This window comes from Plectropomus leopardus, chromosome 8 (assembly GCF_008729295.1).
Source record: "Plectropomus leopardus isolate mb chromosome 8, YSFRI_Pleo_2.0, whole genome shotgun sequence".
Taxonomy (NCBI): Eukaryota; Metazoa; Chordata; class Actinopteri; order Perciformes; family Serranidae; genus Plectropomus; species Plectropomus leopardus.
This window is the reverse complement of record NC_056470.1, coordinates 1763429-1781675: the sequence shown is the minus strand read 5'-3', so window position 1 is coordinate 1781675 and position 18247 is coordinate 1763429. Positions and strand designations below refer to the sequence as shown.

The following is an 18247-nucleotide window of genomic DNA, read 5'->3' as shown; positions in this document are numbered from 1 at the left end:
AAAATCTCAGACAGATGAAATGGAGTAAAAGTATAAAATGGCATGAACAGAAAATGCTAAAAGAGTACAAGTTAATCAAATTTTACTAAAGTGCCCTGACTTCAGTAAATACTTGGATACATTCCAACACCAGAGATTTCAGACCGGTTTGTACCACTTTTACGTCAGCCCTGTTTGCTCCTGTCAACCACAATACCTGTCCCATGAAGAGGAAGCTTTCGGCATGAAAGAATCTCCTTCCATTTAATTACCTCGCTCTGCATGCAGAGCCTGTCGCTGCAGCCACAGACGCTCAAACTCCTCTGGGCTGAGAGCCGGGGAGAGGGACAAACTGAGAGGGACTGCAGCGCTGGAAGCCAGGACATCAGCCGACGAGTCTGTACAGCCACTGGCACTGTCTGAACCTGGAGAAGACAAGGGGGGATGAAGAGAGGGAGAATGGGAGGACATAGGGAGGAAAGGGAAGAATGGGAAAGAATAAAGAGAGAATAAGGATTAAGCCAACAGGGAGCCGAATTGTGGACAGAGGGAGGGATAAGGGTGGAGTGGGAGGGGGATAGGGGGTTAGTCTGAGTGCCAGAGAAAAAGATTTGTGATTAAAATGGCACTGCATTCCAAGAAATGGACCTTAACCTTGGGACGGAAAAAATGTTTCTCAGTCTCTGACCAAAATAACACAATTTAGTGTATAAGCCTGATCCATGAGGACCCATTTAAAGCATGAAGATGTTTGTGGCCTTTTCTGTAGCCTCACAGTGCAGATGAGTGAGCTGCAGTGGCTTCAGAAATCCTTCAGATTTCTGTACTTTCTGCACTGATTGTTGTGTTATAGTTTATTTTGTAAATGTGTTTATTGAATTTAAAAAATAGTGTAACACATCGATGCACAGATGAACTTGAATAATGTTCAGAAACTTGTTTTTCCTAATCACTGTGATGTTACAGTGAAGTTGACCTTTGACTTGTTGGATATAAAATATCACCACTTCATCATTTTATCCCTTTCGACATTACCACATTTGTGTGAAATGAGGATTATGAATTCTTGAGTTATGACCAAAAACATGTTTTCTGAAGTCAAAGTGATCTTTGTCCACCAAAATCCGATCAGTTCACCCTTTAGTCCTAGTGAATGTTTGTGCCAAATTTGGAAAAAATTCCCCTCAAGGAATTCTTGAGATATCTCATTCATAAGAATGAGATGGAAGCAAGGTCACAGAGACCTTGACCTTTGACCACCAAAATCTTATCAGTTCACTGTTAAGTCCAAGTGGACATAGGTGCCAAATTTGGAAAACGGTGAAGCTTGATGCCAAGAATTTACCAGTATTTTTTTTGCTGAATGTTACAGTCCTCCTGATTAGGGATGTAACGATTCATTCAACTCACGATTTGATACAATTCACGATACTGGGTTCACGATATGATTTTCTCACGATTTTTTTTAAACACGAAATGAGATTACAGAAAAATTACGACTGAAAATTTTTCTATTCAATTTCACTGCCACTGGAAAGTGTTTTTTAAGGAGCAACTACATAAATTGTACAACTAACATGATGCAGCATGTGAGCCAGCATCTGGTCCGCCTCGCCTATGCACGTTACACCTTAATGATAACATCATGGCCAAACCACACTGACAAGCGCATTTGCAACCCATGAGTACAAGAGCCAGTGTGAATGTCCAGAAATACATTCATTGCATAGTTTGTGTTTTGCATTTAGACCTACCTCAGAAATAAGGGACTTTTTAATTTGATATAGAAAAGAAGACAAAATGCAGTATTTTGTAAACATTTTTGTTTTAAATAATTTATAGAACATTTTTCAGTCGTTTTTTTTTCTGTAATCTCATTTCATATTAAAACAAAATATGCAAAAATCGTATCGTGAACACAATATCGTGAATCATATCAAATCATGAGTTGAGTGAATCCATACATCCCTAATTTAGAATCAAAACTAAAAGGTAAATTTAAACTATTTCTAATTGCATTTAGAACACAATGAATTGTGCAAAACGTGACCTTTCTGAAGACACTGTGTCTGGCAAAAGGGCACTACCATATTAACACAGGTTATCATTCAATATATTCGTCAGTTACAATTATGGTAAAACCGCTATACTTTTCAGCTAGAGTACCAGGCTTTCTGTACCTCCAAGTCATTTCATCCCGTTCCAACAGGTTAGGACTTTCTGCCCCAGTACAGGAAGAGCAAGCCAAAAAACAAGTTCTGAAAACCAGAAATACCGCAGCTCGACAAGGAGCCATTGGTATCAGTCTTAACTATTGTTCAACAACCTGAGGTGTCTCCTACAGGCATATTACTCATGTTCTGCTCGAGAGGCAGAAAAAACAGTTTTGTATTTGTTGACATTTTCAACAATGCGTGAATTGCAGAAATATAAACACATTATTTGCAAAACTCACTGGTGCTAAAATCCATTCTTCTTTCACTCTTAATTAGTGGGTAATGACTAGATCATACAGAGATCCTTGGCCTTTAATTGCAAATGCACATCCTTATCAATGGATACCAGTGATGATGTTGGAAGGTTCATCTGTCTGTTGTTGTGGAAACTATGTCAAAAAAAAACAAAACAAAAACGTGCAGAGTCTGTAATAACTGACTGATGCTGTGGCTGTAGCTGTACCTTTTGTTACTTCACACCTCTAGAAATAAAAATAAATTAAATCTAACCTTTTCTAGCTGTACTTACACATTATAACGCTCAACGTCAAAGTAAAATATCATCAAAACTAGAAGTACAGCCTTGCGGTCGTATGCCTCCTTAAGACTACTCAAGTTACAGAATACATCCATGTCTGTGAAAACATGCGTGCCTCACACACATCTTCCCACCCGCAGGACAGAAGTTCCATATAATCAGCACAGTTTCAAGTTGGGCCGCCAAGATAAGTGTCACCAGTTTAGTATCTGTTCCTCCTTTTGTCATTCATATCATTTTTTACTGTCAATTGCTGACATTTTCTATGCTCTGCTGCCTTGAAATGTCACACAAATGTAAAAAATCACAGGAATTTCCCAGTTTCCCACTTGTAACTCGTACTTTAAATATTTCTGAGGAGCATGTGAAGGTCTCATCAAACTATCCCCCGGAGTGCCATCCAGAGCATTATTAAGAAGTGTAGAGCGTATGGCATCACTGCTACCTTTCCTACAAACTGGATGACAGAACTAGGGCAATTGCAACTATGAAGGATGTAGGGAACCATAGTAGTAGTGCACACCCAAGACCGTTAAAGGCAGGTTCCACACCAATAAACAACATTAGAAAAAAGGTCCACACACTTTGGCTCCCTGAAGCACATTCATTCAGGACGTTTCCAGCTAAATTGCACTTTGACTGTGAAGGGCTTCTAAATCTTTTTGGCTGAGGTTGCTCAGTCTGTACATGTGACAAAAACCTCACAAGCTTCATACAAAGCAGCCCTGTATGGTAAGGTGGCAAGAAAGAAGCCTCTTCTGAAAAATGCAAAGCACAGTCTCATTTTCACCTATCAAGATTCTGATGCTATGTGGCAAACGTTTTTATGATCAGAAGAGACCAAGACTTCGTACTGAACTCCAAGCCTTTTATTTGGCGTAAAAAGCCAAAACACTTCACAAAACAAAACCATACCTGCTGTGAATGGTGGAGGCAACATTATGTAATGAGATGTGGACTTAGCAATTGGTCAGAATTGAAGGGGATTGAAGGGAAAAAGTACAACCAAAATTTTGATGAAAACCTTTGGCCCACTGCTAGACAGCTGAGCATGCGTTCACGTTCCAGCATGAAAATGATCCCCAACACAATGCAGAGAAGTCCACCCAGGCTTGAGGATATGAGGATGAATATCCTTCAGTGGCTAAGTCTGAGCCCTAATCCAAATCTGACAGAAAATCTGTAGATAACCTTGAGGCAAGCAGTCCATCACTGCTCACCAAGAAATTTGACTCAAATAATTCTGCAAGGAAGAAAGGACAAATATTCCCCAGTCTAGCTGTGACATAATCCCAACAGACTGATGGCTGGAACCAAAGGTGGCTCTACAGAGTATTAAATCAGGGGACTGATCACTTTTCCAAACCTGTAATTCTAGTTTTACAATTTTCATTAATTTTCAGAATCTTGTTTTACCATTAGTTGAACTTTGTGAGACAAAATGTGTAAATAAAGCTGGAAAAAGCTTTGTTCAAGGGGTTATGATAGGGCAAGAAGATAATACAAAGTGTTTGTTGGTCTTCTGGACTCTGTGTTCATTGCTGTGATTATGGCCATGGCTGTAGTTATTGCACTGGCTTTTATGATTAGCCAGGGCAATAGTCTGTGAATGTGTAACACTAACTGCATGCTGCTGTGATAAGACATGGCTATGCTGGCCGGGCATTGTGGGAAAGTTGTACCAGCAATACATAAGTATTATCTGATCCTGGCCTTGGAAGAGGACTTAAGCTTCCCATGAATACATAGCAGCCAAGCGGCAACCTCAAAGGCCAACACTGTGCCAAAAACTGCAGTTCCTCTAATGGCCACTTGAGGCTGGCTTTAAGAGCAAGTTCATCATTTTTAAAAATCTACTTATTTTTTTGGTATGTTCACTTTTGTATTTCCAAGAAATCGCAACAATGTCCTCAAGGTTCAAGGTTTAAAGACTTGTGAAAGGCATCTGAAAACTGATGTCACTCCATGTTTCAAAGGGTTAAATGACAGCTGATTTTGCCATGGACAGGTTGCCACCACATCATCAGTGCTAAGCAACGTAACCAGTGACACCCAAGATTCACAAAGTATAGGCATGGCTGTGGCTCCACACGACAGTTAATTTTAACATTTTAGCCGCTAAGAAAAGTCTGTGTTTGGTTATACTCAAATACCTTCTAATGAGTCAGATATTTGCTTTTTTCTGGTATGTTCATTTTATTTCAACAGTTTTAAGCCTGTTTGTTTTGTTTTTTTGCTAGCAAAAATTAGCATTAGCACTATCACAGCTTAGCACAGTTTAGCACAGCTTAGCACAGACTGTATGAGCACTATGCTAACCAAGCTACTAGCTAGTGTTAGGGTTTCGCTTCACCCTTACGTTCAAATATGACCACAAATCCAAGATGGCAATGGCCAAAATGCTGCACTTTAGACTTCAAAATGGGAGTCCACAAACCAATAGGTGATTATTTTATACAGTGTATGACAGCAACAGTGAAAGAAAAAAATCAGATTGAATTTTTTCTCACACTCTGTCTGCCCTTGTCGGACAGCCTTGCTCCATCACTAAAAGCTTTCAGTAAAAGTGCAGGTCTTACCTCAAAATAAAATACTCTACAGGAACATTTAAATGTCTTCACCTGAATGGACTCTCTCAGTGTGGCCACAGTTGAGTTTGTCTGAGAGATCAGTGTTGGGCTTGGGGTTAAAGGCCACATGTTCCGGACTTCCTCTGCTGGCTGACTCTGTCTCTGTAGTACCCTGCCTCAGAGGCTCCAGAGTGTTAAAGCTGCTTGCCCATTGGCTGATGGGCTCAGCGGGGCGGCCAATCAGAACACCCAGGGAAGGGTCTGACCTCCGACCCTGGAGGACCTTTCGTGTCTCTTCGATCCCACACTGCAGCAGGCGGTAGTAGAGGAGCGCCTGGTCACGCACACACATGTCTGTCTCCTCCTCTGGAAAACATAGGAGTGTTAACAAAGTCATCTGTTTTACGTCTTTCTCACACACACATGAACACACACACACACACACCTATGCAGTAGTGCAGCAGTCTTCCAAGCATGTCTTGTGTCTCTGCAGGCCGGCACAGAAACAGCCTCATGGCGGTTGTCAGCAGCTCCATCTTAACTCCCAGAGAGGCCTCGCTCCTCACGCCATCAATGAACACCTCCAACGTGTAGGGGGCGCTGGAGACTCGCTCCCCATAAACAGCCAGCAGCCACAGCAAGGCCTGCCTTCCCTGATGGAGGATAAGGAGAATGAGCAGAGGATTCACACTTAATATGAAAGGCCCAAGACGTCCACTGAGATATTATTTGTTACTCTGGATGATGAGATATCTGCTCAGGTTTAAACGTACTCTATGGAGAGTGAGGCCGCTAGTTGTGAGTGTGGTGACGTGTGTGATGTGGTTCACACTAGGACTGATTGCAATTAGATAGTTTCTTATCTTTCTGTCGTCTTCCTTATCTGTTTTTATCGATCTTTTACTGCTATCTGTTTCACACTGTTATATTGATGAGCATCAGTGAAGACTGGCAGCAAGAAAACATGAATGCAAACAATGCAGGTTCCAAATTCTTCCAAAATTTGTCTTTACAAATGTTGTGGGAGGAAGGCAACGCTTTCAACATTGTTATTCAGCTTTGTGGATTCACACCAAAAAACAAAAAAACCCCCCAAAAAAACGCAATGCTGAATAGTTTAAAAAAAAAACAAAAAAAAAAAAAAACAAGATGCCATTTTTTTTAAGAAAAAAAAAAATATTTACATCAATTCAGTTCAGTTCAAGTCCAGTTAGTGTGAGTGTGGTCTACTGGGAGCAGTGCTGGTTGAACAGCCTGACAGCAGCAGCGAGGAGGGACCTGCGGTACCGCTCCTTCACACACTTTGGGAGGAGCAGTCTGTCACGAAGGAGCTTTCCAGTGCAGTCAGAGTGTCATGTATGGGGTAGGAGTCATTCTCGAGCATGGAGGACAGCCTGGTGATCGTCCTCCTTTCTTCCACCACCTGCACTGGGTCAAGCAGGCATCCCAGGACAGAGCCGGCCTTCCTTATCAGTCTGTCAAGCTTCTTCCTGTCTGCACCAGCATTTCTATTGTCTGTTAGCTGCCAAGGGACCATGGATATAAATTAGTAGTCCCGCTAACTCTGGCATATGTACATTTGTATTTTATACTGATGTTCATTGATATGCTGTGTCCTTTTTAAATAAACATAAAATTTTGGTTGAAATAAAAATCAGGTTGACGACACCATAACTGTCTAACAACACTAGGATTTCACATTGCATGGCTGTAAACATTACAATGTTTTGCAGACGCTGTGTTCTGTTCTCCATGCCTTACATGTGGTTATTCTACATCAAGATGATGTTAGCATGAGACGTTTGAATAATTTTGGTTACTTAACTACACGACTTAAAACGGACAAAATTTTACCATTATCTGTCAGCAACATTCTCTGTCAAATTAATGTTGGCATTAGACGTCTGGACATCGCATTTTGGTCACCATCGCAAACTAAATTCAACCCAATATTGATGCCTATTATCAATGGTGGACAGCTGGGTGTGTGTTTTGGTGAGAAATGCCGAATGAATTCATACAAGAAACTTTACATATGTGCAATGGAAGTTGGAGAAAGAGCCATGGGAAGGGGCAGGTTAGGGTTAAGGAGCATTAAAAAGATGCAAGTGTATTTTCTTTTTGTTACTTTTCTGCATCTGTTACTGTCTCTGTCATAATCCAAGTAGTAGGGCTGTATCATATGATGCATGAATTTATTATTTATTTATTTCATTTGTTAAGGGAAGGTCAAATATGTATTTCATTTGTTATTATTGATATTTATATCTGTGTCATATTCACAGCAATTATTGGTTGATTTATACCTGCAAGTTGTGTTAAATATAAATAAAAACAACTGGTAAAAAAAAAAAAAGCGAAATGCCGAATGAAGCCTACAGATAGCTTCAATTGTCCCTCACCAAACCCTAACCCTCACACACAGTCGTTAAGTATAATCTGGTAAAATTAGTGGGTGCACCCACTAATTTACACCAGCATGATGAAATATATATAATATCACACAGTGGGGAGTTCATGCTATTATCCACTGCAACTTCTACCATGAAACACTTTGGAAGTAGATATTGTACTTTTTACTCTGCTACCTTTATTTAACATCTAGAGTTTCTAGTTGCTGTTTTTTTTTTCATCTTTTTATCTTATATCTTATTTTATCTAAAGTTACTATTTTAATTCTTCCTCTATGTTCACTGCACCAATACCGAGTCAAATTCCTTGTATGTGTGAATGTGCTTGGCAATAAAACCCAATTCTGATTCTTATTGATGATACTTTTACAAAAGTGACATTTTAAATTTATGATGCTACTCTTAAGCATTTTTGGAGCAATTTTATGCTTAGGTTTTGCTACTTTTACGTAAAGGTACAGTTAATCCTCAAATCAATATACATATTTTTCATGCAACTACTCTTGGACGAGGGGCTTGTGCTCATGACAATTCAAGGTTTAAACATGAATCGCATCCTCATTGGTTGAGCTATAACAGAAGTGGGTGCATGCTATCTTCTGCGCAGTGATACAGTTGGCGGGTGTACGTAGTTCGGTAGGAAGAAAATAGTTCCTTCATGAAACTGCTCAAACCAAGGTCTGAGGATTATCTTGAAAAGAGACATTGCTGTTGAGTTTTTTTTTTGTTTTTTTTTTGATCTTTGAGCACCACAAGCTGAGTGCCATTTAGTTCCTTTATATTGAAGAAAAGGCAGACATCTCTACAGCCAATATCTCCAACACTCGCACCAAAACTATCTAGACTGATAAAGAACAAGGTAAGAGGGAAAATATGTAATTTTCATTTTGTGATGAACTGTCCCTTTAAGTGTAGGGATCTGAATGCTTCTCCAGACTGAGGCAGACAGAAAAAGTGAAGAAAAGTAAGAATGTGGTAGAGACTATTTGCATACACACAACTACATTATTACGGGATTAAGGCGATGCTTGCATGTAAACATTTTAACAGAGTCGTCTTTGTGCCAGTGCCAAAGTCAGATGAAGCACAGCAGATATATACAGTATATATTACTTATGTAATGTTCTGACACACCTTAGTCTTGTTTATCTGAGTTTTGCATAAATGAGTCACAAGGGGTCAAACCAAATGTAGTGTAGTGTTTTCATATATCTACAGAAGCACTACTCAGTTGGCAGAGGAGAAAATAAAGGATTTTGAAGAAGAACTTCACTCTGACTTTATTCAGAGCGAGCAACACGTTTCGCCTGCGGCTTCTTCAGGTTCGCTCAGTGAGATTACAAAAGCATTCACAGGTGTGATAAATACACCAGTCACATGACTGATTAACAACATCATTTTTCTTTTTTCTTTTTTTCAAAGTGTATCAATAACATATTTTCTAAAGTGAGCGTGATCATTGCAATGTACTTTTTTCATTATTTACAAAACATATCAAAAAACAGCAAGGATTTCATGACTTCTCAAAATCAGTGTAACAATATTTACTAAATAACATTTATCAAAAACATCAAGAAGCCGAGAACAGTTAGCAGGAATACATGTTAAACCATTTTGCCACCAACATTTTATTACATATATTTTAGGTTTTGTAAATATTGTCATGTTTTTTTTTAAATTATGCTCACTTTAGAAGATGTTATTGATACACTTTGAAAAAAGTTTTTTTAAAAAAAAGAGAAATTGATAATTAGTCATGTGACTCATGCATTTATCACACCTGCCAATACTTTTGTAAATTAACTGAGTGAACCTGAAGAAGCTACAGACAAAACATGTTGCTTGCTCTGAATAAGCTACATGAGATAAATAAAATATATAAAAATAATAATATTAAAAAATATATAAAAAATATAAAAAAAATATATGTAAATGATATTATTTAAATAATATGTAAAATATATATATATATATATATATATATATATATATATATATATTTAAAAATATAAAGGATGTAGCAGGATTTAAGGACAAATTTTAATTTCACTTTTAAAACTACGTTTAAGAAACTACATTTAAAAAAGGACTAATAAATCTACCTTGTACCTTAAATAAAGTCATTGTATTCCATTGTGTTTTTCACTTTAAATGTTCCTGCTACTACAAACTGGAACCTTATACACACTATATAATTTGCTTATGTACAAGAAATCAGATTATAAAAAGTGAAGTTGATAAAAAAGACAAAGAGCAAAAAATAATGAGAGCAGAGGAGCAAAAAAAAAAAAAAAAAAAAAAAAAGAAACACACACATTTCCTCGCACACTTGACATCCCCACACTGCCAATTTAAAAGCATCTGCTGCAGAGCAAGAGCGGTGGAGCTGGCAGGACTTCAGTCCACTTATCAAGGACGTGTCAGCAGGGTGGATGCCTGCTGACGCAGTTGGTTTAACCCTGAGTCGTCCTGTTGAAGGACAGCCCTCTCAAACCACTGCTGTAAAGTTACTCACTACATTTATCCAAATACTGTACTCACTGTAAGGACAGTTTGGATTCACAACAAGGGTTGTAGTGAGGGAAACAAACATGTAGACTTGTACAGACTTGTTTGTAAATAGAAACGCATTATTAAATATAAGTAGATATGTGTAAGACCCCATCACTCATTATTGATTGAAAAAATACTTTTTTAGGGCCTTTAATTTTTAATATATGCAGAATTTATCATAAAATAACACTCTAAACATGTATTCTTTTGATACTCGAAGTATACTTTGCTAATAACACCTTTACCAGGTAGCATCTGGATCACTGAACTTTTTGTAATGGAGTATTTTTACAGAGTGGTTGATGTAAAAAAAGCCCTTGGCGACAGGGTTTTGAGGCCGTTATATCAAAAACAGCATTTTACTCCACTGAACAGCGGAGCTGCTGCTGTCCCGCTGCCTCCATCAGCTGTTGTGTCGGTAAAGAGGAGACAATATTTAAATAGTTCAACTTAAACTGATTTTGATTTTTTTCAGTGGATAAAGTATGTTTAGCTACGCCCCGTCCACAGCTGCACATCACTGAGCTTCTGTGCCGGTGTTGTGGGACTGTACTTTATTTATCAGAGGAGGGGGGTGGCTGGGGTGTGACTTTTTTATTTAAAATAAATATAAAACACTATCTTTTCAAGTTGTATATCCCTCACCTAAGCCAAAATTCAAAACAAAAGTTCCTCCTCAGTGCTTAATTTTTTGAAAATGTATGACCTGTTTAGCAGGTCCCCCTACCCACTCATAAATAACAAACAGTCCCTAACCACTGACGGAGGTCGGCGTTGTGACTAGGAGCGTGTAGAGATCCCCTAGTCCAGTTAAAGTCTGACTGAGGTGTTTGAGTAATTAGATGTCTGATTTAACATGTTTACATATATTTTAAATGTCCAGTTTTAGTCGGACCAACACAACAATTCAACTTTTTCTAACATCATGTAAACGTACTGAGTGAAGCCCAATGCAAATTTCCCACCGGGACAATAAAGTATATCTGTTATATATTCTATTTTAAATTTGCTCAGGATGCAAAGGGTTAAGCTAATGCATGAGTGGAAGAGGTAAAAATCTCTCTGTTGATGTGCTGCAGCACAATGCTTTCTATTGGTGCTAGGAGCATTTGACACGTCCTATGCTAAGATGCTGCTCACTGTGTGTTTACAGGAAGCAGTTGGATATTCATTTTTTCCTGTTATGTCTTGTTTGAGTGGTTTTATGCTGTTGTTGTTTTTTTTTGCTAGCATTAGTATTATCACACTTAACCATAACTAGAATGCAACATGCTAACTAAGCTAGCATTGGGTAATCTCATCCCTATTATCAAAGTATGATCATCTCTGGCTCCAAAAATACAAGATGGCTAAGGGCAAAATGCCAAACTCTTCAAAACCTGAATCTCGTGGAGGCTGCGTCCATTATTTTATACAGTCTATGGTCAGAGCTGGCAACTGAGACCGAGATTTAAATAATACAAGGGACACATTATTTGCTGTTTGTGTGTGTAGCTGAGGGCTCATGTTATTCATGGTTTACAAGCAGAGTTTGTTTGATGAGCACAGTGAAGGTGAGCAGGTTTGCTGGAGCTGCAGGTGAGCCTGTGAGGGGCTGGGCTTATTTGTATATTCATGTACTCTTTGTACACAAAACGAGGCAAAGGTGTAGAGTGACATCTGAGCCATTTTAAGGCATGAAGGGCTGTTTTTTGTTGTTGTAATATTGGTGAACAGAGATGAATTTTAAGGGGTTTAATCAATGCCATGACAGGAACTTTAAGTAAAGCATGTGAATGTTGTATGACATGGAAACATTCGTACATCCAAGCTGCATGTGTCATGTGACATCTCAGGCCTGACCTGACTATCCTGCAGCGTCTCCTCGCAGCCTTCCAGAGCCAAACACACAGTGTCGCTGCACTGAGGACACACCCAGACCAGGTCACGCATCGTCTGCACCACCGCTGGGGAGGAAGGGGGGTGGGTGGGAGAGAGAAAAACAGAAACACAGAGAGAGACAAAGTAGAGACAGCTGTTTTTGAGAAAAAGGATGTGTAAACTCCAGTGCTTTTAACTGCAACAGCCACTTAAACAGATGCAGCTGCACACTGACTGATTATAGAAACGTATGCAGAGCATGTATGATATGTATTTACGGCATGTATGAAATGACTATGTGTGTGGGGGATAAGTCTTACCAGAAGTGATGTGCTCCTGTTTGAGCCCGAGCAGTCCTGTAAGGATCTCCAGACACCTGTCGCTGTAGCTCCGTCCAATACGACCTGCACCCGGTCCCCACAGGACAACACAGGACATGAGCAACAGCAATACACAGTCACTCCATGCAACACAAATTTATTCAAGACAACATTTCGATCCCACTTGGACCTTTGTCAGGTCAGATCCAAGTAGGATTGAAACGTTGTCTTGAATATATTTGTGTGGCATGGAGTAAGCGTGCAGGCATTACCTTTTTTTCTGTATTCAAGTTTTTCAAAAGCTTTGCACCTACGCGATGTACGTATAACCATCCTTTTTCAACAGCAATACACAGCAATACTCTGTGCGATTACCCAACTGAGCAATATTCATCAGTATCCTAATTTATTCTTACCAGCACCACTCTTATGATGCACATATTGTATATGTGTCTTATTCTTTAATCTATTATGTGTGGTAACATAATGTAAATATGTTTTATATTTCTAAACTTTTACATGCCAGTTTGTACATTGTAATGTAGCATGAGGCAAATTTTGTATATTTTGTAATTGTATATTTTTAGACACTTTACACCAGTGGTACTAAACTTACAGCCTTTGGGCCAAATCTGGCCCAAATCCACCAACCATTTTCTAATTCAAATTCAAAGTTTTTGTACTTATAGTTTACGTAATGTGCCAGAGTGCATTAAACAGCATCAAAAATAGAGCTTGTTTATAGAAAAGCTAGCCCCTAAGGTCCTAGAAATGTCCTAAAATCCTAGACGTCCTAAAATCTCATAAATGTGCCAAAAATATAGAAATGTCCTAAAATCTAAAAGATTCTAGAAACCTGCTGAAATCCTAAAAAATGACCCAAAATACTTGAAATATCGGAAAATCCTAAAAAACATCCTAAAATCCTAGAAATGTGCTTAAATCCATGAAATGTGGAAATGTTGTAAAATCTTAATAGTATCCTAAATTTCTAGAAACATCCTAAAATCTGAGAAACATATGGAAAACTGTAATTTTGCAAATGTGGCCCCCAAGCAAAGTAAGTTAAGTATCCCTCCTTGAGATTTTTGCACAATGTACATACTCATCATAGTATACATATTTCATATTTCAAAATTTTCTATATTGATGAGAAATTCATGCATAATGTTCATTTTTTAAAAATATATTTTCACTTTCTTTGTAACTGTGTCAAACCTGAGCAAGCTGAATGTTTTCCTTTTCATGCTCTGTTTACTGGAAACAGATGAGGATATTCATGCACACACTGTCTTGTTCAACTTTTCATACCCTCCTTTTTTTTCTTGCTTATAATACACATAGCCCATTCATTTGCTTTATAACTCCACTTCCTTGTTATGCAAATGTCAACATTATCTTCATCTGTTACAGTTGACATCTGCATCACAAGGAAGTGGAGTTATAAAGCAAATGAATGGCTATGTGTATTATAAGCAAGAAAAAAAAGGAGGGTATGAAAAGTTGAACAAGACAGTGTGTGCATGAATACACATTGTACTGCCAGACAATAGTATGTCTCTGAGTATTTGTGTTTGTTTACCAATAGCCGAGATTGCAGCCTGGGCAGTGTCAGTATTGACATCAGTGCAGTATCCTTTCAGCTCGTCCAGTAGCATCACTACATTCTCATCATTCACCAGCTCCACCAGCACCTGCAGACACAACAGCATTGGCTTTACCACTGTCTAACTACTGGGCTGCTACTGGCAATACTCAGAGGTAATTGTGGACATTATTACATGTACTCCAGAGATTAAGGATTGCACTGCAGTTCTAGTTAGGAAAAGTTTACAGCTGGCTTAACAGGTTGTACCTGTAGGAACCTTCTGTTCCTAAGTTATGTTTTTTTTGCAGAACATTGCAAACTGAATCTGAATATCAAACTGAATTAAGAATACAACAACTTTTAACATAAAGGCATACAGAATAAACGCAGAATATACCAATAAGGCTTATACCAAGGAGGCAGAATAGTTCAAATGGTGCTGGCGTTTTTAACACAGTTCTAACGCCATTAAAACTGGATTAAGACTTATGTGATGATTAAAAATCACACAGTTTCACAGCATTAGTATATGGATCTGAAAAAAAAAGAATGCGGTATGGAGTAAAAACGAACATGGGGCCTGAACCACAAGAGCATTTTTTTAAACCTGAATTGATTTTTAAAAAGAGGGATTGCTTAGTCAAACACAAAGGTACATTCTTTCTACCAAAATGAATCCATCTTCCTTCTGTTTACTACATTTTTTGTTGTATAATAGATGGAAATATGCTGTTACTTACAGTCTGGTGAAGAGGGAAGTTTATGGCATCATTTGTTTCAACTCTAGTTTCAGTTAGCCAATATTACTTTATTTACAAAAATAGCAAATTGCAGTAAAGTTGTGGTGACAGAACAAAAAGCATAAAATTTAGCAGAAAAAATGACAGAGGTCTCACCTGCATCTTCCTCTGCTTGATGTAAGCGGGCTCAGCATAGCCACAGAAGAAACGTTTATAGTGCGCCCCCATCAGGCCAGGCAGAGAACGCAACAGCAGCTAAAGGAAGACAGATTTTATTTATTTATTTATTTTTAATTTATCCACACATCCATCTGAGATTTACAATAACAAAGAAACCAGTCAACTGAACAGACAACTGTTCTCTCAGCACCTCAACACACACACACACAAACACACACACAAATGCAAATGATCAGGTTTCCTCACGATAACAATGTCATCCAGTCTGAAAAGAATATATTTTAAGAATCAGCGGTGGGTCTTCTTCGTCAACATTTATCTATATCATTTCTCTTATACATACACCTCATCCACATTCACCAATGTCAATTTATGAGACACAGCACCAATGATAATAAATAATGATAATCAATAAAATATGCAATATACAGTAACTGTTTCCTGCTACAACAATGCAGAGGGCTGAATCAATAATAGATGTATATGTGAGGCTCCAAGCCCTCTGGACTGAAATCTGAGGTATTGACTCCTCATGTGGAGTTGTTGCTGGTAAATGCTGGTAAATTCTCCCTGAGAATCTACAGAAATGTGTTCACGCTTATGTGTTCTGCAGGTTTGGCGGTTTTAATGTCGACTTAATAATAGCTTGGCAACCTTGTTGGTCTTTGTTGCTTCTTAAAGGTTTTTATAATTGGTATTAAGTGCTGACCTCATATTTGGACGTGGCAATTGATCTGGGGTGCAGCTAGGTTGAATTAGGCCTTTTTGCATTTCAGATTAATCCACTGACACTTTGTCTGTTCTTTCTGTCTGAACTGTGAGCCAGTTCATGACAAATGGATCCACTCTAGTGACTGCATTTGTGTAAGCCTGTTCTGATTTATTTAGCTTTACCTTATATATAATTTTATCTTTACTGTTACATTGTAAATCTCTATTGTTTAATATGTTTTATTGCATTGTAAAGCACTTTGAATTGCCCTGTTGTAGAGGTGCATGTCAAAATATTAGAATATTGTGAAAAAGTTCAATATTTTTCATCAGGTATTCAAGAAAGTGAACATTTGATATATTGTAGAATAATTACATGTAAACTTAAGTGCTTCGAGCATTTTCCTGTTTTAATTGTGACCTACAGCTAGAAAAATATGAAAAAAAAACATGTTTCAAAATATTAGAATATTTCATTTTAAGTTTGAGTAAATTACTATTCAAACAGTAAAAATACTGTGTATCTCTAGGTCTAGTTCAGTATACACAACCACAATCATGGGGAAGACTGCTGACTTGACTGTTGTACAGAAGATGGTAACATGGACACTCGAAGCATATTAATGTAAAATTGACTGGAAGGGAAAAGTGTGACAGGAAAAGTTGTACAAGCAACAGAGATGACAGCAGGCTTGAGAGGATTGTCATGAAAAGTCAATTCAAGAACTTTACTCAAGCTGGTGTCGGTGCATCCAGAGCCACCACACATAGACGTCTTTGGGAAAAGGGCCAAAAAAGTTGCATTCCTTATGTCAAGCCACTCCTGAACCAGAGACAACATCAACTGCATCTTACCTGGGCCAAGGAGAAGAAGAACTGGTTTGCTGCTCTTTGTTGCAAAGTCATTTTTTCAGATAAGAGCAAATTTTGCATTTTATTTGGAAATCAAGGTCCTAGAGTTTGGAGGAAGAGTGGGGAGGCACAGAATCCAAAGTGTTTGAAGTCCAGCTTGAAGTTTCTGCAGTCCGTCATGATTTGGGGTGCCATGTCATCTTCTGGTGTTTGTCCATTGTGTTTTATCAAGTCCAAAGTCAATGCAGCTGTCTACCAAGAGATTTGAGACCCGAGTGGTGTTTTGTTATTGGACTTCTGTGTTTGCCACAGATTGTCCATAAAGAACACCATGTTCAGGCATAAGGGTGACAATATGTGCACTTGACATTAGGACACCCTAGGCCGCAGTTTGATGATCGACTTTGTAGTTGTCGTCAGACTTGCAGCTGCATGTCTTGGACACTAGAGGGGCGGAGCTGTCAACTGAACACCACCTGGTGGTGAGTTGGCTCCGATGGTGGTGGAGGATGCCGGTCAGACCTAGCAGACACAAACGCATTGTAAGAGTCTGCTGGAAACATCTAGCAGAGTCTCCCGTCAGAAAGAGCTTCAACTCCCACCTCTGGGAGAACTCTGACCATGTCCTGGGGGAGGCGGGGGACATTGAGTCCGAGTGGGCCATGTTCCATGCCTCCGTTGTTGAGGTGGCCGATCGGTGCTGTGGCCGTAAGGTGGTTGGTGCCTGTCGTGGCGGCAACACCCGAACCTGTTGGTGGACACCAGCGGTGAGTGATGCCGTCAAGCTGAAGAAGGAGTCCTATTTATCTTGGCGGAGTGCAGCTACGGCGGTCGCCAAGGCGAAAACCCGGGCATGGGAGGAGTTTGGTGAGGCCATGAAGAATGACTTCCGGATGGCTTTGAAGAGGTTCTGGACCACCATCCGGCGTCTCAGCAGGGGGAAGCAGTGCTCTGTCAACACTGTGTATGGTGGGGACGGTGCGCTGCTGACCTCGACTCGGGATGTTGTGGATTGGTGGAAGGAATACTTCGAAGACCTCCTCAATCCCACCGACACGCCTACATTCCTAGAAACTTTCAAAAATCCTAGAAATGTCCTTAAATCCTAGAGACATCCTGAAATCCAACAAATGTCTCAAGATCCTAGAAATCTCCTCAAATCTGTGAAATGTCTTAAAATGCAAGAAAAATGCTACAATCCTACAAATGTCCTAAAATCTTAGAGAAATCCTAAAATCCTGGTTATTCCCTAAAATCCTAGAAATGTCCTAATTTCCTAGAAATGTCCTAAAATCCTCGGCTGCCTGTCGTACACTGTAAAGCCCTCTGAGGCAAGCCATGTTTTGTGATAATGGACTCTACAAATAAAATTGACTTGACTTGACTTGACTTTCACTTCTGAGTTGCACCGCTGTTATAGAAGCTCCAGATAAAACACAATGTATAAATGTATTTGCTTCAGAGAGGCAGAGCCTTCAGTCACCCCTGTGCTTTAGTCTTCATGCAGCTCTAGTGTTTTGGGAACAAGAATTGTCGTGGTTGCTCTTTGCTGCCAGGGAAGTTGTTCAGGAAAGTACAGGATTCTGTCCAAATGACTGTTTTTTGGACACACTGTAGTAATTGTTAGGTGTTTTGGAAAGTGAGCGTCAGTCATTTAAACTTGCTTGACTATATTAATGGTTTTAGGCACTGGTTTTATATAGCTTGGCAACTAGCTAAAGAGAAACTA

At 39.0% G+C, this 18247-nt stretch overlaps 1 protein-coding gene across 1 annotated transcript in view; it reads right to left on the bottom strand.

The window, feature by feature from the left end:
- ap4b1 (adaptor related protein complex 4 subunit beta 1) overlaps positions 1–18247 on the bottom strand; it is a 32142-nt gene that overhangs the window by 2742 nt on the left and 11153 nt on the right. Inside the window, exons 7-13 of the mRNA XM_042491131.1 lie at positions 14932–15030; positions 14030–14141; positions 12448–12531; positions 12110–12213; positions 5749–5956; positions 5355–5669; positions 252–404 (exon numbers count right to left, since the gene is read on the bottom strand). Of these exons, the coding sequence (XP_042347065.1) occupies positions 252–404; positions 5355–5669; positions 5749–5956; positions 12110–12213; positions 12448–12531; positions 14030–14141; positions 14932–15030 (1075 nt within the window). The remainder of the gene's footprint in view (positions 1–251; positions 405–5354; positions 5670–5748; positions 5957–12109; positions 12214–12447; positions 12532–14029; positions 14142–14931; positions 15031–18247) is intronic.